General features: G+C 41.7%; 1 protein-coding gene across 4 annotated transcripts in view; it reads left to right on the forward strand.

Annotated features, from left to right (window-relative positions):
* si:ch211-247n2.1 (calcium-activated potassium channel subunit beta-2) overlaps nucleotides 1–25,365 on the forward strand; it is a 56,611-nt gene extending 31,246 nt beyond the window's left edge. For 3 of the 4 annotated variants that reach the window (XM_049588100.1, XM_049588099.1, XM_049588098.1), the window contains exons 2-5: nucleotides 17,211–17,315; nucleotides 19,785–19,955; nucleotides 20,139–20,334; nucleotides 24,301–25,365. In XM_049588100.1, the coding sequence (XP_049444057.1) occupies nucleotides 17,266–17,315; nucleotides 19,785–19,955; nucleotides 20,139–20,334; nucleotides 24,301–24,585 (702 nt within the window). In that variant the 5' untranslated portion in view covers nucleotides 17,211–17,265 and the 3' untranslated portion in view covers nucleotides 24,586–25,365. Of the gene's footprint in view, nucleotides 1–13,645; nucleotides 13,730–17,210; nucleotides 17,316–19,784; nucleotides 19,956–20,138; nucleotides 20,335–24,300 lie in introns of those variants that run through there. The other variant, XM_049588097.1, reaches the window with a different exon arrangement.
* The last annotated feature ends 460 nt before the right edge of the window (nucleotides 25,366–25,825 follow it).

Here is a 25,825-nt window from a genome sequence, read left to right on the forward strand (position 1 = left end):
TTTTTTTTTTTTTTTGCTGCTGTCTCCAGTTGAGAGTGGTGATTTGCTAAATGCATTCTACAATAATAATTAGATTAACATTTGGTCTATAATATTGTTGGCTATATTACGCATTTTAATTAAAAAAAATGGAAGAATAAAAGAAATAAACACCGAAATAATTACTTTTTTTTTTATTGATACTCCTCTCTGACACACACACACACACACACACACACATTGAACACGCGATTGAATGAATGAATGAGCCACTGGTTCTGTGGCACTGGCTTGGGGTCCACTCTCCCCTGGTGGAGTGGAGGGTGGCCGGGTTGCCAGCGGCAGATGGCTCCATGTGATGATGTTTCCTCTCTGGTTCTTCCGTGCTCAGCCTTATTTTTATCTTCTTATTTATTTATTTATTTATTAGTGGCGTTTGGATTCAGTTACGGCAGACGGATGGCAATCTGAAATGGCATTAAGCCCACAGACGGCGGACAGCAGCTACAAAACAGTAGTGGAACGCGCCCCATCTGCCCACAGCACAATGCTCTTAAAGCCCTACGCTATCAAAAGCTGGCAAAATACATTTATTTTATTTTATGGCCTTGACATTAACCTGTATTATTGTTGAGTTATCAAGGACACTTGCGCGTTTTTGTGTGTGTACAGGAATGTTAAAGATATCATTGAGGAAAACGAGGTTGACGTGACGTGATTGAATCAGGGAATCCGTGTGTCCACCACGGGAGAGGATCCGAATTGACTTTACATTGGCATGGAATGCGGTGTTAAGAGGTCGTGGTCATTTCACGTATTTCTGTGAGATCAGGTTGCCCAGCAAACAAGGTGACATAATGAACAACACAGCTAGGAGTTAACGTTAAGCTAACTTTACCTAATGTTAGCTAAAGATTTTAAAGATAACTTTTTATTTCTTTCCAGCAAAGTGACAACAGATGTCAAGATGTTGACTTACCTTAAAACAGATGTAGACATCATTGTTAATCTTATTCATGTTGAGTTGATGTCGTGGTCTAACGTTAACGTTACCACACAACTTTATCCAAAGGAGACACTTTTCTCAGTTGAGATGTAGTTTAAAGTGTAAAAAATACACCTCATCGCTCAGCCTCTCAGGCTTGTGTTGGAGTTGCATGTACCCCATGCACACCGTTTGACCATTTTTAAACTTCAAATTTCAGAAAAAGCTCATAAACCGAACAAAACTGACTTTCTGTAATGCATTTAAATGAATGTCCAGGCAGAGAATCTCCGAGTGTATGGGAATGGCTATACGCACTATGATTAGCACATCGAATTTGAGGGCGGGACTTAGCCATAGGTCAATTCTGGGGAGGTGCACAGCGTAGGCTACGGCGTAGGCTCCAAATCGATGTGGAGCTTACGCCGTTACCTATGCGTCAATTCAACGCAGAACTAAAAATTATGTGTAAGAGACTGAACAAAGCTACCCAGATGAGGAGTTTCCTTCAGTACAGATATTGGCACATTATACTCGTACTCATATAAAGTACATTATCCATACAAGATACTCATTTCATCGGAGTACTCTGCTCAACCCTAGTGTAACTGTCTTTAATTTTGTCAAAACAAAAGTCCTTTGCTACTTGCTGGGGACTTGTCCCCCTGTGTAACCCCCGAAATCTACACTATTGGCTCTGTTGAACTTTTAGAGTCAGCTTGATGTTTTAATTTTAACAGCCCACTGCTTAACTGTTTTGAGAACACTCCCACTGCTTCACTGCTTCAAAACAGAGCTAAAAGAATGGTAATATTGGACAGTACATTTTTCATGTCACCAGCAATTCCACTCCAAATGAATGCTAATGCAGAGCAGCATTGTGTGTGTGTGTGTGTGTGTGTGTGTGTGTGTGTGTGTGTGTGTTATGTAAATATAATTTAGCTTTCCTTTTTATGTAACGATTTTGGAAAAAACACCAAACTCCATAACACTTTTATTAAATCCAAATCTTCACTTAGGAAGTCAGGGGTCATGCCAAAAACCAAAGTCCATAAATCCAAGCAGAGTCAAAAACCAGGGACTCAAATGTGAAGATAAGGCTGGAAATTGTGAACACACTAAGGAGACAACGAAAATCAACTGAATGGGGGAAACACTGAGCTTTAAATACACAAGAGCTGATTACTAATAACATACAGTTGAGTGGAACAAGACACAGGTGAAACACATTAAAAAGAAACACGCAACACTATGTGAACAATTTCATTCATTCATTCATTCATCTTCTAACCGCTTCATCCTCTTGAGGGTCGCGGGGGGGCTGGAGCCTATCCCAGCTACATCGGGCGAGAGGCAGGGTACACCCTGGACAGGTCGCCAGACTATCGCAGGGCTGACACATAGAGACAAACAACCATTCACGCTCACATTCACACCTATGGACAATTTAGAGTTATCAATTAACCTAGTCCCCAGTCTGCATGTCTTTGGACTGTGGGAGGAAGCCGGAGTGCCCGGAGAGAACCCACGCTGACACGGGGAGAACATGCAAACTCCGCACAGAAGGGCTCCCACGCCCGGGATTGAACCGGCAACCCTCTTGCTGTGAGGCGAGAGTGCTAACCACCACACCACCGTGCCGCCCATGTGAACAATTTATAAAAAAAAATTAAAACATGAACTGGATACAAATACATGAACATAAACTTGACAGAATATCACATTTTATTTCTTCCCATAGTGCTACTTTTACATGGGCCAGCTACAGCTAAGGACAGGCCACCAAAAATGGGGACTATCCCTCTTGTCACCTACTTATAAATCAGCTTTATGATACTATGTTAATGTTTAGAGCTTGTTGCTTTGCTTCCAAGTGACCCAAAAAAGAAAAAAGTCTTTAAGTCTAAACTGTTGTGACTGTCTCTCCAAATAGCTGAACCTGATGGGAGGACAAAGGAGATATGGAGATTCTGAGTTAAACATCTTGGCCACAGCTTTTAGTCAACTTGCTGTTGCTTTTAATGTTTATTGAATGCAGATGTGCATTTGGATTTGGAAGCAAAGGTGATTTCCTCTAGTCAGTTATAGTTGCACCTGCAGTGCATTACCCATGAGTAAGTGTTTCAGTTGATGGATATCAATAGCAGCCCTCTAATGTCACCTGTGTTCTATCCAGCAGTATATAATTATACATACATTTACATAAACACATTGATGCAGTGCAGCTCCATTCATCTGCATTGGTTGTCCTTTTGGACTCCCTCAGTACTATTACCAAGGTCATGGCTTAGCTGAAAGTTGCAAAACGTGTGTTTGTTATTTCTGCTTTACAGGCATTTTTTTTTAAAGACACTGCTTAATAAACAACACTGGAGGTATCAGTATATTACGCTATTTCAATGTTAATACTAGTCTGTTCCAGTGTCAGTGTTGTCTGACCTCCACCACGTTGGCTTTTACAAGAGAGCGTGTTTTCCATTTGTGCAAGAGGTCTCAAACTGTAAAGGAATGATAGATATGTGTTTGAGACAGCATGTCCACATACCATCCATGTGTGTGTATGTGAGAGAGAGAGTGGGTGTTTCCATTAGTTTACAAAGATAACCCTCTTAAGACAAATATAACACTAAAAGACACTCATGTAAATCTGTAGGTATGCAGTCAGTCAACACACTCATCACACATACATCCAACAACATGTGCTCTCAGAAAAGATGTGTACACACACACACACACACACACCCACACACCACAAAATGTCAGTCCCATGCATAGTTTAGGTTACATGTTTTTCCCCATTAACAGGACGACATGCAGGCAGACTGACATGCTGTCAGATTGTGTGTATTTCTCTACTGACAAAAGCTGTTCTGGATTATATATATCAAAGGACAAATGTACAGAACTAAGAATCTAAGAATCAACTTCCAACAGTTTTCTTCAATAATGCCACAGACATTATAATTATGTAATAATGTCATTCTATCCAAGCATCAGTCTGGCTCATTAGATCAGGGGTGTCCAAACTTTTTTGAACAGGGGCCAGATTAGTTAATGTGAAAATACCTGAGGGCAAGCTACATCTTACAATACATGGGCTATCAAAAAAAAGCATTTCATCTTTCAGTGGAAAAGTATTCAACTTTCCACAGCTCCTGAAAGCGGCAGCCCTCACCCTCGCTGTTGACATAACGCATCTTTTCTGTGGCCATGTCTGCTACCTAGCAGGAAATGTCGGCTGTTGGGTGCATAATGAAAACAGACTGCCTGTTGGTGTGGAGAGTTATTTCCACTCAAGCAGGTGCAGAACATACATGCTGGTTGACTGGTGGCTGTAGTCTTTGTAGTGTGTTCATGTGCAACTTTTTTGGCCTGACATGGCGGCATCAGGCGACACAGCAGGGGACCTTTGTCCATACTACTTTTCTAAAGTTAGTTTGGTGACATCATAACAGTTATTTTTCCAGAGACTGGAAAAATAGCTCCTGGAGTACACAAAATTACAGGAAAATCAAATGTCCCTGTATTGGCTAAATTACTGTGATGTCATGCCAACAACAACAATCCTGAGCAATTGATTTAAGTGCGGTGATTAGTAAAATTAAGAAAATTTGATTATTTCTGATGTTTTTGTTGTGCTTATCATGGTTCAGGAGGTAGAGCAGTCGTCTACTCAAAACGTCAGTAGTTTGATCACCAACTTTTGCAGTCTACGGCCTCTAGTTTCGCAGACCGGGCGAGGCGGAGGCACAGCGCACCTGCACTTCGCCAACTGGGTGTGGCCAGGCGGATTTTGCAAGTTTGGCACACCGTGCTCGCTGGCACAGCTGCTTCTCTTTCCCACCTCCGTCCCTCCTACCTGCGTAAGTCGCGAGGAGAAAAGGCATGGAGTGGGTTTTACACAGCCGATTCACATCACACCAATCAAATGAGCCCCTCTCCTCGCCCTTAAATGTGCCGTGTGAAGGCGTAATGAGTTTACTCAATTCGCCATGGCAGAAGAGAGCAGCAGCGTCAGACAGCCAAACTTCTCCCAGGAGGAAACTGATGTTTTGGTCCGGGAGGTCCAAGCTCGCAGTGTCCGAATATGCAGAACTGCGAGCAGACCTCCACAGGTTTCCATAACGCGTGCCAAACAGTGCCAATCCCCTTTGATCTGACATCAGATGTGATGGGACAATCGATATAGAGATACATTTATGTGCTGATTGCAGATAGTTGCATTGAATAGTGGTTTCTGTGGGTATTTATTGCATTGTTAATGTGCCTGATATTCTGGAAACCTGCCTGTGAGATTTTGGTGACGTGTGCGCCCTGTCCGCCGGTCAGCCAAACTTCGGCTTACACCAGCTGCGCTCTGCCTGCGCTGACAGTAGACCTGGTTTCAGCTGGCGAGCTTTTAGCACACCTTCGGCAAAGCCTTTTGGCACGAAGCTGTCACTGTACCAAGCTGGATCTGTCGACACCTCCCCCTGCTGCGCCGCCACACCCATCATAAAGTATATAAAATTAAAAAAAAAAAATAATCTCAGCGCACCTTGGTTTGCCAAACTACCAAACTGAGTGCGCCTTGGGTTGCGCTGCTCAAAACTAGCTCTGTGTGGGGTATTGCCACCCTGCGCCACCCTGCGCCGTGCCGGGAAACTAGAGACCTACATGTCAAGATAGTGTGCCCCAGTTTACTCCTGAAGATTGTGACAATGGTGTGTGACTGCGTGTGGATGTTTAGCTGATGAACAGGTGGCCCCTTGTACGTAGCCACTGGTGTGTGAATCTGTGGGTGAATTGTGATTGTGTTTTAAAGGGATTTCAGCTCAGTAAGATTTACCATGTACTGTGTTGCTTTGGTTGCATCTTTAAGAAACCAAATTTCTCATCTTCTCAAATGACACAAACTGTTGGTCTGTCCCAGATCTCACTTTTCATATGCTGAGTCCGGAGCTGTCTTTGAGCATGTTTGCTTCTTGCATATGGAAATCTGGAAAATCCCATCCCTGCTCCAATTTTTATCATTACCCAGCACTTCTATACTAAAGACTGAACATTAACCACTGTCTCCGGATATCCTCACCTGTTTGCTCAGCGCCGCTAAATTGTATGTATATGGCGCAGGTTTTGGTTTTTTTTTGTTTTTTTAGGTAGATGTGATTTCTGAAAGGAAAATATAACCAGAGTCAACAGTTTTGCTGACTTCCTTGAACAGGTTTGATTCTCTGCCTGTAAAGTGAACCACAGCTACGTGTACAGCCAAAACCACATGCACATACAGTATACACACACACACACACACACACACACACACACACACACACAGCAGAGATGACAACACTGTAGTTGGTGTAGGACTCTTATTGATGGCTGATTAAAGAGACCTGCTAATCCTGGGTTGTAAATAATTGTGAGGCATGCTGGGCCAGCTCAGTGTTGACGTATAAACAGTCATTTAGACAACCAGTGGGGGTTGTTTTTGGTTCTTTGATGTTACAGTCTGTATACTCTAGTATAGCTGATATTAGTATGTATTTCTCCTACCATTATATTAGGGGGGCGCCCCAGCCCCCCCAACAGCTATTTCTATTTAGCTCCAGATCACAACAGAAGTCATTTAAGGTTACCTTTCCTATAGAACAGAGGTCCGTTTCACAAAGCAGGTTTAGTGAAAACTCTGAGTCTGTTAACCCTGAAATGAGGGAAACTCTGGGTTTTCCGTTTCAGAAAGGGAGGTAATTGAAGCTCGGTGTCAGTTACTATGGCAACTGACTCTGTGAACCTAACCTGGTCGGGAGCAGGTTTTCTTCAATGAACTTCGAGTTTCTAGCTTTCTCCTCCCTCTTACGTCACACACACAGTGTGATTCATTCATTCGTTCGTTCGTTCGTCTATTAAACTCTTTTGTTGTGTTCTCTGGATATAAACCTGTGAGGGTCATCAAGGAGGAGTTCCACAGGATTGCAGGTGAATGATATTTACTGGTAAATATGATTAAAAAGGTGCACCCCAACTATTATGCTGAAGTCTTACCTGTTTGAACGATGTTTTTATATTTCATCTTGAGCTGCTTCCATGTTCTTTTTTCACCGGTGGGATTGCATCTAAGTGAAATAATTTTTGGCTTTAACACAATTCCACCTGTTTGCATTTGTAGCCTAATATTATTGTGATTGCATAAATGTATAAAATAAATTTAAACTTTGGCTACGCATTGACTCGAGCAGGAATTTGTAATTTAATTTGGTTGCGTGTTTACAATTCTCCTCGACTCTCATGACGGAGTTCTGCTTCGATGCGCGCGCGTTCACGCACACACACACACACACACACACACACACACACACAGGTGAGCACACTAGAGAGCAGCTCGGGCTGGATTTTCCTGACTGTACCCGACCAGAGTCTGAGACATTTATAACCGAGTCCGGTCCAAACCTGCAGTACGGCACTGTACGCACACTCGGCGGAGCCTGTGTTGCGTTCAGTCGTTTTCACATAAATAACAAATTCCAGCATTTGAATAGGCCATAGCACAACACAGTAGCATTTCAAGTGGGCTGAACCCAAACCAAATTCGAGCAAATTTTTTTGATTTGTTATCCGGCAGCTATTTGTAATTGTTTTTAGTGAGAATTAAGCTTTTTGCTTGCTGTTTTTGTGTTGCTACAGGCCTTGCATTTCTGCACTCTAGGCGCCTGGCTTTTGTTGGAGCGCTCTTAACTCCGCGAGTTAAAAAAACTTCAACTCAAAGTGGACTAGTGCCCCACATCATCACTGATTTTTTTCCCATTGTCCAGTCGGATGATATGAGAGGCGAACCTTCTGTGGTGGTCTCAAAAACAAGTTTACAGTTGGTTAACAATGGAGGAGAAACTGGTGGTAGCGGTTGCTGGATACCCAGAGCTAGACAACTTTACAATACACATCTAAATAGAAAAATAGAAAGAAAAAGAAAAATAACTAGAAAACAGCAGATGTGGAAGCATGTAGGTGCAATGCTTGAAACGGCAATCATCGAAGCAGTGGTACTCCCTGTGAAAAAAAAAGGCAATGTGATGCACCTCACATTTTGCAGCCTACAAAATGCTTTCTGTGTGTTAGGGGCCTAATGTTGTGTTTACAACAAAAGCGAAGCGTTAAGTTACTCGCGCAAGTTTGAACGCCAAAATATTTTTTGTTGACTCGCCTCATACGTCTTAATAATTAATGTCGTGTCATGTGGATGAAATTGGTGAATGAACTTCTGCAGGTACATCTTTAGTGTCATATGATAGTGTCAGGATCTCAATGTTGATTGGCTATCATGGCAGGAACAGGTCACTGAGGTTCTGAATGTCTTTGGACCATGGGGGGAAGCCAGGGGAGAAGGGGCTGAGATGCCCTCTTGCTGTGAGGCAACAGTGCTAACCACTGCAACACCATGCCTCCCATCAATGATTAGAATTCAAGAATACCATATAATAATAATATAATAATATTATTTAATATTTATATAGCACCTTTTAAAAACAGCAATTACAAAGTGCTTTGACAAACAATGCAAAACCAGAATGATCAACAACAATAATTCAAAAAATAGAAGAAGACAAAAACAGCAGCAGCATTCAAAGAAAATATAGTAGACAGTACAGCAACAACAGAAAATATAGCAAAGGCAGACAGAGTAGCAACAGCAGGGAAAACAACAACAGTAAATACCAATGAAACCATAAAAACAATAAAATAAATAAAACAAATAAAAACAAGAATAAAAATAAATAATAAAAGAAGAGAGACGACATCACATAAAATCAAGTCTATAAAAATGTGTTTTAAGAAGTGACTTAAAAGAAGATACTTATTCTGCTAGCATTATTCTGAATGGGCCATTGTGCTTATAAAAAAGCCTAATCTGGATGCCTCAGTAATAAATAACTACAGGCCCATATCAAACCTACCATTTTTAGGAAAGATCATTGAAAAGGTTGTTTTTCAGCAACTTAACACCTTCTTGGAGCAAAACAATATCTTTGATGCCTTTCAGTCTGGATTTCGAGCACATCACAGCACTGAGACTGTACTTGTAAAAGTTTTAAATGACATTCATCTGAGCAGTGATGCATCAAAGATTTCGGTTCTGGTATTACTGGACCTCAGTGCTGCATTCAACACAGTTGACCATAACATACTGCTTGACAGACTAGAAAAGTTTGTGGGACTTTCTGGCACTGTGCTAAATTGGTTTAAATCTTATTTACAAGACAGGGATTTCTTTGTGTCACTTGGCAATTATGAATCTGTGCGAACAAAGATTACATGTGGAGTTCCTCAAGGGTCCATTCTTGGACCTCTTCTGTTCAACATCTATATGCTCCCTCTTGCTCAGATTACAGAATATCATAACATCTCCTAACATACTTATGCAGATGACACACAACTTTACATAACAATGTCACCAGATGACTACAGTCCCCTATATCTACTAAATAAGTGCATTGACGAAATCAATACGTGGCTGTGCCAGAATTTTCTACAACTAAACACAGAAAAAACTGAGATAGTTGTTTTTGGCCCCAAAGAACAAAGATCAATAGTCAGTGCTCACCTTGATGCCATGACATTAAAACCTACAAATCAAGCCAGAAATCTTGGTGTACTAGTTCTGGACTCAGACCTAAATTTCAATAGTCACATTAAGACAATTACTAAATCAGCCTACTACCACCTTAAAAACATAGCAAGAATAAAAGAATTTCTGTCTAAACAAGATACAGAAAAACTTGTTCATGCTTTCATTTTCAGCAGGCTGGACTATTGTAACGGTGTCTTCACAGGCCTGAGTAAAAAATCAATCAGACTCGTCCAGAACGCTGCTGCCAGAGTCCTCACCAACACCAAGAGAGTGGAGCACATTACACTAGTGCTTAAATTACTGCACTGGCTTCCTGTGTGTCAAAGGATAGACTTTAAAATCTTGTTACTTGTCTATAAAGCACTAAATGGTCTTGGGCCTAAATACATCTCTGATATACTTGTACGTTATGAAGCATCCAGACCCCTCAGATCATCTGGAACAGGTTTACTCAGTGTTCCCAGGATCAAAACCAAACAAGGTGAAGCAGCCTTTAGTTTCTATGCTTCCCGTCTGTGGAACAAACTTCCAGAATATCTGAGGTCGGCTGAAACTGTCAACTCATTTAAATCAGGGCTTAAAACATTACTATTTACTGCAGCTTACCAGTGAACTAGATATGTAACTTACTGTTAGGATAATCTGTAGCTATTGTTTTTATATTTGTCTGCTGTTGCTTTTGCTTTATGTTTGCTTTTTAAATGCATTTTCTGCACTGTTTTTCTTGCTCTTAGCTTTTGTTTTTAATGATCTATTGTTCCTTTAATGTTTTATCTTAACGTATTTCCCTTGTAAAGCACAGTGAATTGGCTTGTGTATGAATTGTGCTATATAAATAAAATTGCCTTGCCTTGCCTTTCCTTATTGAGTACTTAATGTTACCTCTTTGGCAAAACTACGTTAATTTGTAACAAAGTATTTCGACAGTGAGGTATTGCTACTCTTACTCAAGTAACTGTTCTCACAATTGGACAGATAGATGAAACTCTACAATGTGTTCTTTATGCACATACCTTTGCTTGCTTCTCCTGTTTTGTTGTGGTTGCAGACTGTAGTTTTCTTACTCTTTTGTGTTAATTTTGTTAGTCTGAAGCCCAATTCAGACCAAAGATTCTTGACAAGACTGATCGTTTTATAACGTTACAGAGAAAAGCTGCAGCAGTGTAACAGGCCGGTCTGAGCTCAGCCCAAGCCGGTTGATGGTGTCACCTCCAACTCAGCTGGTCGAAGCACCATAGCTGGTTCCAGAATGTAAAGCACGTCACCTGTTTCAAGAGCCAATCGGCTTGTAGTGAAGTCTGCTGGTCATTCAAAATGAATACAGACGATGTGTTTGTTTGCCGCGGCAGATGCTCCATCCCCTTCCAGCCCTCTGTTTCCATCCTCATGGTGTGCCACTGCTGCTGCTTATTGTATGTGCAATCTGGAAATCCATCGGTAAAAAAAAAAAAAAAGTGTTTTCTTCCTTTACCTCCGGAGGCACTGCCCGTAGCTTTTCGACTAACAGAAGTGCAGGGGCCTCGGGGATCGCTCACCCCCTTCACTTCTGGCGGTGCCCCCAGTGTTACACTCCTACCCTCAACTCGAACCAAACGGCAGTAAAAACATTGCCGCTAATGGCCCTTTTTTCCTGTCGTGAGGAGTGGAAGGTGTGCTGGTGGATGCACAATGCTTGTAAGTTGTGCTGTTGTCCATGTTTTTCACGTTGACGAGACGGCGTTTTGGGTGGAGCGGTCGCCATGGACGTGGAGCTTGCTGTTTCTGTACACATTTCCTGGGGACACCTGCACGTGTCGGCCCCGCCCCCTCCATTGTGATTGGCTAAAGCGCAGCATCATTCAACCACAAAGAAAACTGGCCACATGGTCATTTTCATGCAAACCTCGGCATTTATCAATGTTGACGTGACTATGGCTTGGACGCAGATGATGCATCTGTCTCCCCCGCCACCTGTTATGCCTGCAGTGAAAGCAGACGATACGTAAGGCTACGTGTTCCTGGGTCTGGGTCAATTATTAGCTCTAATATAAACAATATTGATATTATATATAGGCTAATATTATCAATATATGTAGGCCATAGGTCGGTACATATTTTGGATATTTAAATGAGCCTTGAGTTTGATTGTCCACTGCAACGCTGATGCCACTTTTCAGACTGCCAAATACAACCAACTGGTTAGAATGAATAGAATAGAATAGAAAACTTTATTGTCTGGAACCAAAAGGCAACAGAAATTTGTCTTCGACAGGGCTCAACACCAGGTTTACACACACACACACACACACACACACACACACACACACACACACACACAGAAGACATTTAAAACACATCCAAGACATCTACAGTATCTAAAAAAGGTACATCAGATGATACAAAACATTGACAAAAGAAAAGAAAAGGACCAGCAGCAAGTCATGATCAAGGCACTGAAATTCCTCTGCTGTTGAGGGCTGTTATTGCAGTTGGAATGAATGATTTTTGTAGATTGTTTTTCTGGCCAGTGGGACTTTGTATCTCCTGCCTGATGGGAGGAGACTGAATGAGTGATGGAGAGGATGAGAGGGTTCTTCTGTGATCAGGGTGGCTTTCCTGATCACAGAGCGCTCATACAGATGGGACAGTGGACTTTGTAGTGAACCGATTATTTTGCTGGCTTGATTTGTGATCCGTGAGAGTTGTGTTTTCTGTTTGTTGGTGAGAAAGTTGTACCAGGAGGTGATATTGAAGGTGAAAATGGATTCTATGAGTGACTGGTAGACCATCATTAAGATCTTTTTACTGACATTGAGGTTTCTCAGTTTCCTGAGAAGATGGAGGAAGATGGACTTTGTAGTGAACCGATTATTTTGCTGGCTTGATTTGTGATCCGTGACAGTTGTGTTTTCTGTTTGTTGGTGAGAAAGTTGTACCAGGAGGTGATATTGAAGGTGAGAATGGATTCTATAAGTGACTGGTAGACCATCATTAAGATCTTTTTACTGACACTGAGGTTTCTCAGTTTCCTGAGAAGATGGAGGCGCTGTAATGCTTTATTGTAAATTGTGTCTGAGTGTGTTTGAAAGGACAGGCAGTGGGTCCATCTGTGTCTCCAGATATTTGAGGCACTCCACCTGCTCTCCCTGAATGTGCAGAGGTTTAAAAAGCTGAGGTGAGATTGCTGCTCTGTTTCTGCCCCCACAGCACAACTCCTTAGTCTTTAGGATGTTTAATTCTAGTGATTTTTGATCTGGGACATCAGCATTACGGTTTCTCTTCTTGTCCGTATTGCATCTTTTCATATCATGAACTCTGGATGTGAGGCTGCTAAACCTAGAATATATAGGAGCGGGATATTTAATTGACGATTGTTTTCAGTTGCCAAATGCCGTCGTTCCTGTGTGTGATCGAACACAAAAGTGCAATTAGGAGGGTAGATGAAAAATTCTCTATTGCTCGTCATTTCAGAGATGCTAACCACCCTGTTTCCTCTCTCACCTTCTGTGTTATCCAGCAGATTAAAACACTACGTAGGCGAGGTGACATGAACGTCTTCTCTTACAGGCAGAGTGTAAATGGATATTTTATCTCCAAACTCTGCACCCAAAAAGTTTAAATGAAGAAATGGTATTAAATTGTTTTATTTAGAACCCTTGGGGCAGTGTGTGTATGTTGTCTGCCATGATCAGGGATGAGAAATGTGTCTTTCTGTCCTTCTACATATTCTGCATATTTTGTAATTGCTAGTTTTGAAACTGTGTTTATCTAAAATCAGCCCTCTTCTCTTAGTAATCTGATTATGCTTTAATATGCTATAATAGCTTTAGATATCATTCCTTGAGTATCTGTACTTGTGGCCCTGGAACATGTATGGATCCATGCACTGATTGACTCTGCCTCCAATCTACAAATAGAGCACAGGTGTGTGATTTGCCCTTTAGACACTAATCTGTGGCGCTGGCTTGGGGTCCGCTCTGCCCTGGTGGAGTGGAGGGTGGCCGGGTTGCCGGGGGCGGACAGCTCCATGTGATGGTGTTTCCTCTATGGTTCTTCCGTGCTCAGCCTTATTTTTTTCTTCTTATTTATTTATTTTTTAGTGGCATTTGGATTCGGTTACGGCAGATGGACGGCAATCTGAAATGGAATGAAGCCCACAGACGGCAGACAGCAGCTACAAAACAGTAGTGGAACGCGCCCATCCGCCCACAGCACAATGCTCTTAAAGCCCTACGCTATCAAAAGCTGGCAAAATACATTTATTTTATTTTATGGCCTTGACATTAACCGTAAAGTCATATTGTTGACTTATCAAGGACACTTTAGTGTTTTTGTGTGTATACAGAATTGTTAAAGATATCACTGAGGAAAACGAGGTTGACATGACGTTGTTGAATCAGGGAGTTTGTGTGTCCACCACGGGAAAGGATCCTAATTGACTTTACATAATTGTTTCCGTGGTACCCGCACGTAATTTCCACCCATTACGTGCTGCCACCACGGAATGCGGTGTTAAGAGGTCGTGGTCATTTCACGTATTTCTGTGAGATCAGGTTGTATTTTTACTTCTGCGGTGGTGTGTCTGTGTCACTCTGCAGTTACACCTCCAAAACGCTAGTCTGCGGTGGAGGACTGTGTTAAATGCTGTAAAGTTTAGTTGATTCAAAACACCCATTAAATATGGCTTAATAGAGACAATTTCAAACACAAGTACGCAAATTGGCTTCACTATAAATTTACAGCATTGACAGACAAACACGCCTTCATCTGGACACATTTCCCCCAGCTAGGCTGGGGCTAATTTGTGTAAATTAGCCTAGCTATTAGTGATTTTTCCCTTGTTTCATATAAAACCAGGGACAACACCAACATTTAACAAAGGTAACGGCACATAATTTGGCTCCATTACAACTCACAAGATTCACCAACGTTATTAACGCAAGCCTATGGCATTTTACATTGTACAAATTAACCTAACAGTTCGGGATCTTTCCCTTGTCTCGCATAAACCTGGGACAACAGCAACGTTGAACAAAGGTAAGTGCACTCAATTTGGCTCCATTACAACTCACACCATTCACCGACAAAACAACCGTCACGCTAAACACGTTTTCCAAACAAGTACAACATGCTAACGTTATTATCTCCAGCCTATGGCATTTTACATTGTATACATTAGCCAAGTGATGAGCGGAGATTTCCTCTGCTCATATGAAGCCAGGGTAAATCACACACAAGACTTAAAATGCTATTTTAGTGGAGGGTGTTTTCGAAACACCCCCATTGTTGACAGAAAATTTAACTCACCCACCCTACACTCAGCGTTGCGGTGACGCAGACCCCTCTATTTCTGTATACTGACACCACATCCGTCAGTGGAAACGAAGCTTGTATTTACTTGTATTTGACAGATAAGAAACAACAAATTGTGAAGACAGTAAAGTCTCCACTAAAATACCATTTTAAGTCTTCTGTGTGATTTATTCTGGCTTCATATGAGCAGAGGAAATCTCTGCTCATCGCTAGGCTAATGTATACATTGTCATACAAAGAAGTCCACACGCACATCCAAACCAAAAAACAGGCAGGTGCTGAGCCGAAAACAGTGCATACAAAAGAAGATTAAAACAGTTTGCACACTGCAGGGCTCCAATGCTCAGTCGAATTTATTCGAATAGAAGTAACGTTTCGAGTGTCAGGTACTTCAACAGACTAAGAGCCTGACGCTCGAAACGTTACTTCTATTCAAATAAATTCGACTGAGCATTGGAGCCCTGCAGTGTGCAAACTGTTGTAATCTTCTAATGTATACAATGTAAAATGCAATAGGCTGGAGCTAGTAACGTTAGCATGTTGTATTCGTTTGGACGTATTTAGTGTGATGGTTGTTTTGTCAGTGAATGGTGTGAGTTGTAATGGAGCCAAATTGAGTGCCTTTACCAACCTGATCTCACAAATTTATTTATTTTATTTGATGGCCTTGACATTAACCTGTCATATTGTTGAGTTATCAAGGACACTTTCGTGTTTTTGTGTGTATACAGGAATGTTAAAGATGTCACTGAGGAAAACGAGGTTGACGTGACATTGTTGAATGTGTGTACACCACGACAATGGATCCTAATGACTTTACATTGGCATTGTTTCCGTGGTACCGGCATGTAATTTCAACCCATTACGTGCTGCCACCACGGAATGCGGTGTTAAGAGGTCATGGTCATTTCACGTATTTCTGTGAGATCAGGTTGGCCCTTACCTTTATTCAATGCTGCTGTTGTCCCTGGTTTTATATGAGACAAGGGGAAGATCGCGAACTCGGCTAATTTAGGCTAATTTATACAATGTAAAATGCCATAGGCTGGTGCTAATAACATTAGCATGTTGTATTTGCTTGGAAAACGTGTTTAGTATAAGACAGTTGTTTTGTCGGTGAACCTTGTGAGTTGTAATGGAGCCAAACTGTGTGCCATTACCTTTGTTAAATGTTGCTTTTGTCCCTGGTTTTATATGAGAAGAGGGAAAGATTGCTAGACACTAGGCTAATTTATACAATGTAAAATGCCATAGACTTGTGCTAATAATGTTAGCATGTTGTATTGGTGGGGGAAATGTGTCCAGATAAAGACAAGTGTTTTGTCTGTCAATTTTGCGATTTATAGTGAAGCCAATTTGCGTACTTGTGTTTGACATTGTCTCTATTAAGCCATCTTTCATGTGTGTTTTGAATCAACTAAACTTTACAGCACTTAACACAGTCCTCCTTGAAGATTCTGTACGACTTTAGTTGACCAAGATTTTCTTTAGTTGACTACAGCCCTACATTTTACATTGTATAAATTAGCCTAGCAAAGGCCGGAGATTTCCTCTGTTCATATGAAGCCAGGATAAATCCCGAAGTATAAATCCCTAAAGGATATATTACACACAAGACTTAACAATGCTATTTTAGTGAAGACTTTACTGTCTTCACAATTTATTGTTTCTTATGAAATACAAATAAATACAAGCTTCATTTCCACTGAGGGAAATGGTTTCAGCTTACAGAAACTGACAGGAGGTCTGCGTCACCGCGACGCTGAGCGTTAGAGTGGGCGAGTTCAACGTTGTGTAAACAAAGGGGGTGTTTTGAAAACACCTCCATTTTCACAGGCAACTTAGCCTGTCCCCCCTGCCGCAGGAAATAATGGATTAATCCTGGAAAGCTATTGATGTAGCACTTTTCTCCTAGTGTAAGTAACACAACGATTATTTGACCAATGAGAATTTGGTTGGACGAGAGCATATCGACCAAATAATTGACCAGTCGACCAGGAGACTACAGCCCTAGATTTCCGTGCTTGGATGTGCACCAGTTTTTCCATTAGATTGATAAATGTGGCTCAATGAGCTCACACACCTGTGTTTATTTATTACTTGATTGTGTGACGTAACCCACCAACGTGTTTACTGTCCCCTTGTGGTGTGGCACACTAACACCCACAAAATATAAGAAACCAAAATATAAGAAACCAAAACAACAAAACACCCATATTGGCTCCAACAACACATTTAAGTACTGTATGTCAACTACCACTGGATCTGAGCCATAGTATTTCTGATCTACTGCTCCTGGACCAGCCTGTAGAGTAGTGCAGTTTTTGAATAACTGTCTCGTATATTTTGCAGGTGGGTCAGCCCCTCTGACAACAACAAACTACAGTTCCCACATTCCTCAGATAGGATGTTTCTGTGGGCAGGAAGTAAAGCAGCAGATGGAAGAAATGACCGCAGGTATTGAATACTGTCTTACCCAGTTTGTTTCAGTGTTTATGCATAAATATGTCAGGACTAGAAAGAGCAGCATTTTCTGAAGAAAGTTAAAATGTGCTGAAAAAACAGGTATTACATTCACAGACATAGTTAAAGGCGCTGTATGCTACATTCAGTGTTAGTATTGCAACAAACAGCTGTAGAGAATGAAGTCACGGTCCCTCTGTGTGTGTTGTAACCTGAGCTTCTTGTTCTTTGTTGTGGTAGCCGGTCCAGTGGCGCATGCATGTCAGTGCACGTGAGTCTCTTGTGTGTATCCCACTGGCTAGCTCAGGGCCACCACTCTGCACTGCATTCATACAGCTGTTAGCGCTGATAATGCCATCCTGACCCATAGTGGCTGAAAGGTGTCAACGAAGGAGCCTAGCACCAACCCTTCAAGTTCCTCCACGTTAACACTGTTAGCTCTGTCAGCATTGTTGGTGTTGTTAGCACTGTTCACACTGTTGGCACTGTTAGCTCCAATGTGACAGCTCAGTCATCTCCATGTTGAGAGCTGTGTGCAGGCAATTCTGGCTCAGATTTGGAATATTATTCCCTGAACACTGCATAGGGGAGACCGGGGTTTCATATTCAGGATCATTACATCAAGGCTATTATAGTTTTGTTGCTAACTAAAATATGTGCTTATATTTCAGGATGTTGTGCATCCCTACAAACAAAAAGAATGAGTGTAAACATAACTGTTTTGATAATATAGCATGTCCAAAAAAAGTGGTCTCGTGGCACAACTTACCCCGTGTCTGGGGTAAGTTAAGCATAGGAGTGGGGTAAGTTGAGCCATCTCCCTCCTTCCCTCCCCCCGCCCTCCCTCCTACCCCCTTCCCCCCACCTCAGCTTCTCTCCTTCCCCTTTCTCCCTCCCTCCTTAGGTTAAGATATTCCACAGTTATACATGTATGTACTGAATTAAATAAGACGTTTCTTCAAATCCATGTGTATTTTTATTTATAAGACACAATTCAACAGGTACAAATCTTTTTTTAAATTATTATTGCATATAACAATTTCAAAACATTTTAAAATAGGCCTGAGAATGCCTTAAAGTATGCTTAGCAAGAGAACCTTAACAGCTGTGTTTTTGGAAAGAATACACTGAACTAAATCCGTAGACGTGAATCCTAGTTTGGTGTCCTTGCTAACAGGAGGGCCAATTGTGGAAATGAAGGTATTATAATAATTTGAACTTGTTTATTAACACATTTGAGCATTCTGAACCCGAAACTCTCATTCTCTCATCATCCTTCCTCTATATGTCCTCCTTCATCCTCTCTAAACTCTTCCCTCCATCTTACTCTCATTCCATCCACCCCCCTCCCTCCTTCCATCCATATCCCACCTGCCCCTTTACTCAATATCCCACCTGTCCAGGTTGCAGGGGAATACAAACTGCTGGGACTCTGAGGTTTGGGGAGTTTTGTGATTACATCGCTTCTTGGGAAGAATCCCTCATCTTTCTCCTTGAAAGTAAAGCTTGGTTTACCATATCCAGCTTTGCCTCTTCTCAGAAACTTACGGCTCAACTTACCCCTGTTCAAATTGCTCAACTTACCCCATAGCTACCATATTGACTTTATTAGCTAAAATGGTGCACTTTCATGCTAGCTGTACTATCTCATTTTGTAGTTAATAGATACCACAATTGATGTATAACACAAATTAAAAATTATCTATTTTGGTCTAAACACAATCCCCGTGAAACTTATGACAGACTAAATTCACTTTCATGAGTGAAAAATGCTTTTTTGGACATAAATCTCTAACCACTTAACTCATGTGGTTCTTACCTTCACAGACTCCATAAAATATTGCCTTCCTCCTAAATATTTGGTCACATGCTCAATTTTATTTACGGTTTCCTAGCAACAAGGGGTGGCTCAGCTTACCCTTTGGCTCAACTTACCCCAGTCTCCCCTACAGCGCTTTTAAAGCAATGGTTCCCAACTGGTGGGTTGCGGTCCAAAAGTAGGTTGTGGGTCCACCCTGATTCAATCACAAGTGACTCGCATATGTGTCAAGTTTGTAAAAAAAAAAAAAAAAAAAAATAAAATACTTTATTTTGAAATATATATTGAATTTCCAGCATAGAGCTTTTGTTTGAAATGCTGTTTTCTGGTGTAGAATGAGTGTCTGATGGACAGCTACTTGACAGAGACACCAAACTAGTTCGACGACATGGTAAAACGCTGTAGGACACTGAATAGATAAATATGTTTGGACCTCAAACTTATGACTAAGGTGAAATCTGGACTCCGTGGCTGGGACACTTGGGAACCACTGCTTTCAAGGACACCACAGAGTGTTTTGGGAGTTTTGAGGGTTTGTCCTGTTTGTCACCTTACTCATAGTGTGAAGAAGGCTGGTTTCACACAAAATAGTTCAATCATTTCAGGCTGTCCAGGTGCATTTGTAATATTAACCTTTTTTCCAGATCCATCTACCAGAAGATTCGTGAATATGAGGTCCTGGACAAGAGGAAAACAGTGACAGCTCTGAGGGCAGGAGAGGACAGAGCCATACTGCTAGGGCTCAGCATGGTCTTCTTCTCTGTCATGATGTACTTTGTCCTGGGAATCACCATACTGCGCTCTTACTCTGACCGGTAATATGTCACCAAATCACTTACAGACTGATTCAGACATGCATGTTCTTTTATGTGAATTCATTGAGACTATTGGTTAAAGATGTTGATCTGCATATTCACACTCAGTGACGCACTAACCACTGATACCACTTAAAGTGTGTTGACATTTTATTTTTGACAATTATTGCTCTTTCTCTACAGTGTATGGACAGACGAGGCTAGCTGCACTATTGTGAACTCCACCATCGTGTGGGACGTTAACTGTTCATACAGCTGTGGAGCAGAGTGTTGGAAGAGCTCCCGTTACCCCTGTCTCCAGGTCTATGTGAGCCTCAACTCCTCAGGAAAAGTGGTACGACTGTTGCACAATGAGGAGACGCAGGACAGCAATCCTGAGGTACACCACAGCTGATAGTGCTGTTGTTGTTTCCTCTTCTCTCCCCCCTTACTAATATCTTTTATTATGCTTATGTTGTGATCTGAGGGATGGTCTATTTTAACTGGCGCAACTTTTCTAGTCTTTATGGCACTGGTTTAGCTGATCAGGAAATGCACAGACCAGTTGCATGTGAGTTAAGCCATCCCACATTATGCCATCCAGCCAATGACATCTCTGAATTCCAGGCGATAAACATTGCGACTCTGAACACACTACAGTCAGATGAGAGAGGTGAGAGGCAAGTGTTAAGTGGAAAGACGTTAGAAATATAGAAGGATAGAAATATAGAAAAAGAAAGCGATAAAGGGAGAGTAGACAGAGAGGCGAGTGAGCGGGAGACAGGGAGAGAAGACGGAGAGGAGGAGGTGAGTGAGCGAGGGCCGAGGGACAGAGAAAAACACAGAGGAGGAGACAAGTGAGCGTGAGACAGGGAGAGAAGACGCAGAGGAAGAGACAGGTCAAGAAACACAGAGGAAGAGACAGCAGAGAAAATAAGTACACATGGCGTTCTCTAAGAAGAGAAAAGTGGACAGTGAAAACAGCTTTCAACCCAGAATGGACAGACTTGTTCATGTTCATTCTTCCCACAGGGAGCACAAAACCAGTGTGTCTCATATGTTCAGAGACTGTGGCTCTTATTAAAAGTGGCAATGTGAAATGCTACTATATGAGACAAAGCACAAAGTTTTTGACCAAACATACCCTCTCAAGTCTGAACTGAGGTCACAGAAAATAAGCAGTCTCAGAGCCCAACATGATCAATCCGCCAGGATCCTGGCCCATTCATTCACTGCCCAACAATGTGTTCATGAATGTTCCCTCAGAGTTGCTTGGATTTTGGGTCACAACAAAAAAGAAAACATTTACTGATGAAGGGATTGTCAAGAAGTGCAGTTGCCGAAACCTTACTTGAGGGAAAACAAAAAGAAGAGCTTTGTGACAAAATAAAGCAAATACCCATGTCATCATCAACCAGAAAGAAAAGTAAAATATTGACCTAGGATGTGCTAGCCCAGCTGGATGAAGCCATTCATTAGGCACCATGTGTCAGCTTTGCTGTAGATGAGTCCACTGATGTGTCTGACAATGCTCAGCTGTTTGTTTATGTACGGCTCTTCAACAAAGACAAGAAAGTGTTCTGTGAAGACCTGTTAGGTATTACTCTGCTTCAGACCAGTACCAGAGGAGAGGACATCTACCTGGCCATTAAGGGGATGTTAATAAATTGAGAAATAGAGCCAAAACAAGTGGTTTCAATAACCATAGATGGAGCCCCTGCCATGATAGGGAGGGAGAAAGGAGCTGTGGCAAGAATGAAAGAGGACAATCCTTAGCTCATCTCTTACCATTGCATAATTCATTAGTCGGTCCTGTGCTACACTCTATCAGATGAATATGCTGAGGTGATGAACACAATGATGAAAATGATACATTTCTCTTCCTATCAGCACCACATGCTCAGAGAATTCCTCAGAGAAGTTGATGCAAATGTTGATCTTTTGCTGCACAGTAATGTGAGATGGCTCAGAAGGGAAATAGCAGCTTTCTTGGCAGAACTCTGAAGTCAGAAGGCAAACAGTTTTCTCTTGTTTTAAAAGATGAGAACAAGATGCAGTGTTTCCCACAGGACAGGAATCTATTCGTGGTGGTTTACTGTTTGCCGAGCCGAGAGGCTGCATGTAGGCTGCATGAAATGTTAAAGCATTTTCCACCTAAGTTATTACATATATTTGAGTTATCTACAAGTTTACTGTTCTGTTTGTCATCTACTTGCTTTCAAATGTCCGCCACGGACATTTACACAATGTCACGGGTAAACATGGGTAAATGCATGGAAAAAATCATCACATATCACCTCTGATAATAGTTTATTCATTTAAAAACACATTGTGCTCGTTTAGCACACTATTTCATATAGTTTTTATCTGCTGGAGGGTTGCGTAGGGGAGCATAGCGCGAAATAGAGAGTTGTCCCGCGACAGACGGGGGTTGTCATGCCGCTCCCGTTGCCGGTGGAGCCGCTGTAATTGATTAACAGGGTGGCGAGCTGCTACGGGACTCGCGCTACAGTTAACACTACTAACAGCGTGAGTTAATGTCCCTGCACATGTTGAGCTTCCACCTATGTTAATACAGACACAGGCTAATAAAACAGCTAATATAACATGATGAGTTAGAGTTGTTCGGACCACTTTTGGACTTGTTTGCCCACATATTTGTACCGAGAGGTCTTTGGATCCGTTCTGCTACTACGTCTGCTTCTTCTTCTTCTGGTGGACCAGCTGCGTTAAGTGCGTCTTTACGATGCATACTGCCACCTATTGCACCGGAATTGTAACGACAAGCTACATTCACAGACACTGAGTCCCATTATAATGTGTTTATGAGCGAGGTCGAACAGGTAGCGCCAAAAGCAGAAAAATCTATATGTGGTGGAGATAATTTATTCGTGGCGCACCGCCACAGATAAATGAATGTATGGGAAACACTGAGATGGATAATGTGGCCTTTTTGGTTGATATCACTTCACACCTGAATGAACTGAATTTAAAGTTACTGGGCAAGAACAATTCAATTTGTGAACTGATGACAGCTGTCCACTCCTTTCAGAGGAAAATTGAGGTGTTCAGGGAAGACCTGTAGTGAGAGTGTGCACACTTCCCAGCAGTGCAGGAACAGGTTCAGGGACAGAGACATATGTCTTCTTTTGTTGACTTTATTGATAAGCTGATTGTCAACATCAGCAAACGTTTTGACAGCTTCAGTTTTGGACAGCAGCTCACCATGTTCATCCAGAACCCATTTCTCATGACAGATGTCAGGGGGTTCTCAAAGGAAGTCACACAGCACTTCAAGTGGGCAAATGCTGGGCCTCTCCAGATGCAACTGGTTGATCTCCAAGCAGGTGTGGCCCTGAAAGAGCAGTTTGGAAGAACTGACCTTGCCACTTCCTGGCTCCAAGTGGTCTCTGAGACAGCTTTCCCAGGTCTGAGGAAAGTAGCCCTGTACATCTTGACCATGTTTGGCTCCACATAGGGCTGTGAGGCAGCTTTCTCCACCATGAATATGATAAAAACTAAAAATCGTTCCAGGCTTACCGATGAGCATCTGCACGTGCATGAGAATGGCCCTGACACCATTCCAGCCCAGATTTAAAATCCTGGCAGAGCAAGATCGAGCCCAGCTCTCTCACTAAACAACCAAAAGTGGAGAGAGTGGGAAAAACGGGAAAGAAAGAGGAAGTCTAAAACTGTTCAATTGTTATTAATTAATTGTAAAAATGGTTGAGACCGTCAAACAGTTAAAGAAAATGGACAATTTAAGCTGTTGCTACATTTTATTTTATTTTTTTTCTAAAATTAAGCACTTTATTTTAAGATACACATTTTCTCAAAAACTATTTAATTTATTTTCTCCATTTAATTTTTAAGTTCATATCTGTAGTTCAATGTTGAGTGACAATAAATATTGCCGAAATGTTTTTGAATCGTACTTTCTTTATTTGATTGACAGTCATGTTAATTACATGCAGATGTTGATACAACTACTAAGCTACTTCAGTATATATCACACTAAATAAATCGCAAGTAAGACATTATGATGTTCTGGACCTCTGCTTTAGGAAATTTTCTCTGACTGGACCTTTTTGAATTTTAGTTGAATACCCTTGATTTAATACATTGTTTGGCCTCTTTAAACTGTTATTTTTGACAATTATGTTACAACTTGTTAGTAGTATAATGTAATTTAGTACATCACTAGTTTCTAACTAGTAAGTGGTTGCTACAAACTTAGGAAGGACTAGCTGCTGCCACCCAGTCCTGGACTGTGAATGACCAAAACAATCTTTACACCTGATTACATGACCAGACAGCTTTAACAGAGAAGACAATTTCTTAATTTTTCTTTTTTTCTTCCTTTCAGTGCTTCTACACCCCAAAGTGCCACAAGGACTATACAGCCATACATGTCATAGTTCAGAACATTTCTGAGCGTCTCAGGTCTCAGCACATAGTTCAATGTTTTGTGGACCCTACAGACAGAATGGACAATGCCATCCTGACACAGATCTACGGTTCGGTCGCCGTCTTTCACTCCCTATTCTGGCCAACCTGCACCTTGATTGGAGGAACCATCATTATTGCCATGGTGAAGCTGACCCAGTATCTGTCCATCATGTGCGAGCGACTAAACCGCATCAAGAGGTGAAGGGTACTGCTATAAGTTCAAAAGGAAGTTTCCATTATATGGACATGAGGACAACCGAAGCAGCATCATGGGGCCAAGACTGAAGGACAGGGAGAAGGGAAAGCTGAGATGAGGTGTGTCTGTGACAGCAGGAATGTTGGAAATCAAAGACATGCATCAGGGACAATTTAAAAGGAGCTACACTGATGCTGGTTCGCATCTTGACACATCAAATGAGACCTGCTTTTGGTCAGTGAATCAGCTCAGTGAATCAAAACGATTTGTACTAATGTGACATTCTGCGTCCTGTAGCTTTACAAAGCTATTTGTTAAAGGAATAGTTCAACATTAAATACGCTTAGCAGCTTCCTTGCAAAGAGTCTGATGAAAAGATCAATACTACTCTCACATTACAGTGGTTTCAGTCTACTCTTCTACCTTTTGGAAATAAAAAGCAAATAAGGTGTATTTTCTAAAATGTTATGCTATTTCTTTCTACTATTCTCAGTCAGATCTTTGAAGTTTGGTACCAAAATGTGCATTTCAGCTTTCCTGGGTCCTCTTAAAGGGCCAGTGTGTAAAATGGGTTGAAAACAGTGACATCAGTGGTCAAATTCTAGATTGCAGGGCTCACTTGCTCACCCCTCCCGTTGGGTAAATGACGGTGGCCTCATAGGGACAAAAAGCCTTGCGCACGAGTTTTTCAGGAGTAGGTCTATCTAGCGATGAGGTGAATGTTTATTTAGAAATCTAAGTCATGTTACGATATTGTAATGACCCAGAGCCATACCTGTTTGAGCCGGAGCATACAGATGAGGAACTCCATGTGTTTGATGCTGAGCGGGCAAGAAGAGAGGCTGAATGCACAGAATGGGATTCAGTGCTACTGCTGCCATCGTTGGGGAGATGTATCACCAGGAGGAAAAGCGCCGCAGAGAGTGCATCACAAGGAGTGAAGTTGCGTCTTCTTTTCCTCGCAGATGACGGTTCGGGTTCATTCTTTCCTGTTGCGTGGTAAGTGTGGTCCATTCTCAAACATTATAACTAAAAAAACTTTTCACTACTCTCCATCGACGAACTACTAACACTCTCTGCTGTTTCCTCCTCCTTCTTCCTTCCTTCCGCTGTCTTCGTTGGTTCATTTATACACGCGAAACGTGTTCTCTGGCTGGCTGGATTGTCCGCTCAGTCTGCCTTACATACATGGCGGCGCAAGATGGCGACCTCTCAAAAGCAAGGCCCTTGCTATATATATATATAT

Source organism: Epinephelus fuscoguttatus, linkage group LG10 (genome assembly GCF_011397635.1).
Source record: "Epinephelus fuscoguttatus linkage group LG10, E.fuscoguttatus.final_Chr_v1".
Classification (NCBI taxonomy): Eukaryota; Metazoa; Chordata; class Actinopteri; order Perciformes; family Serranidae; genus Epinephelus; species Epinephelus fuscoguttatus.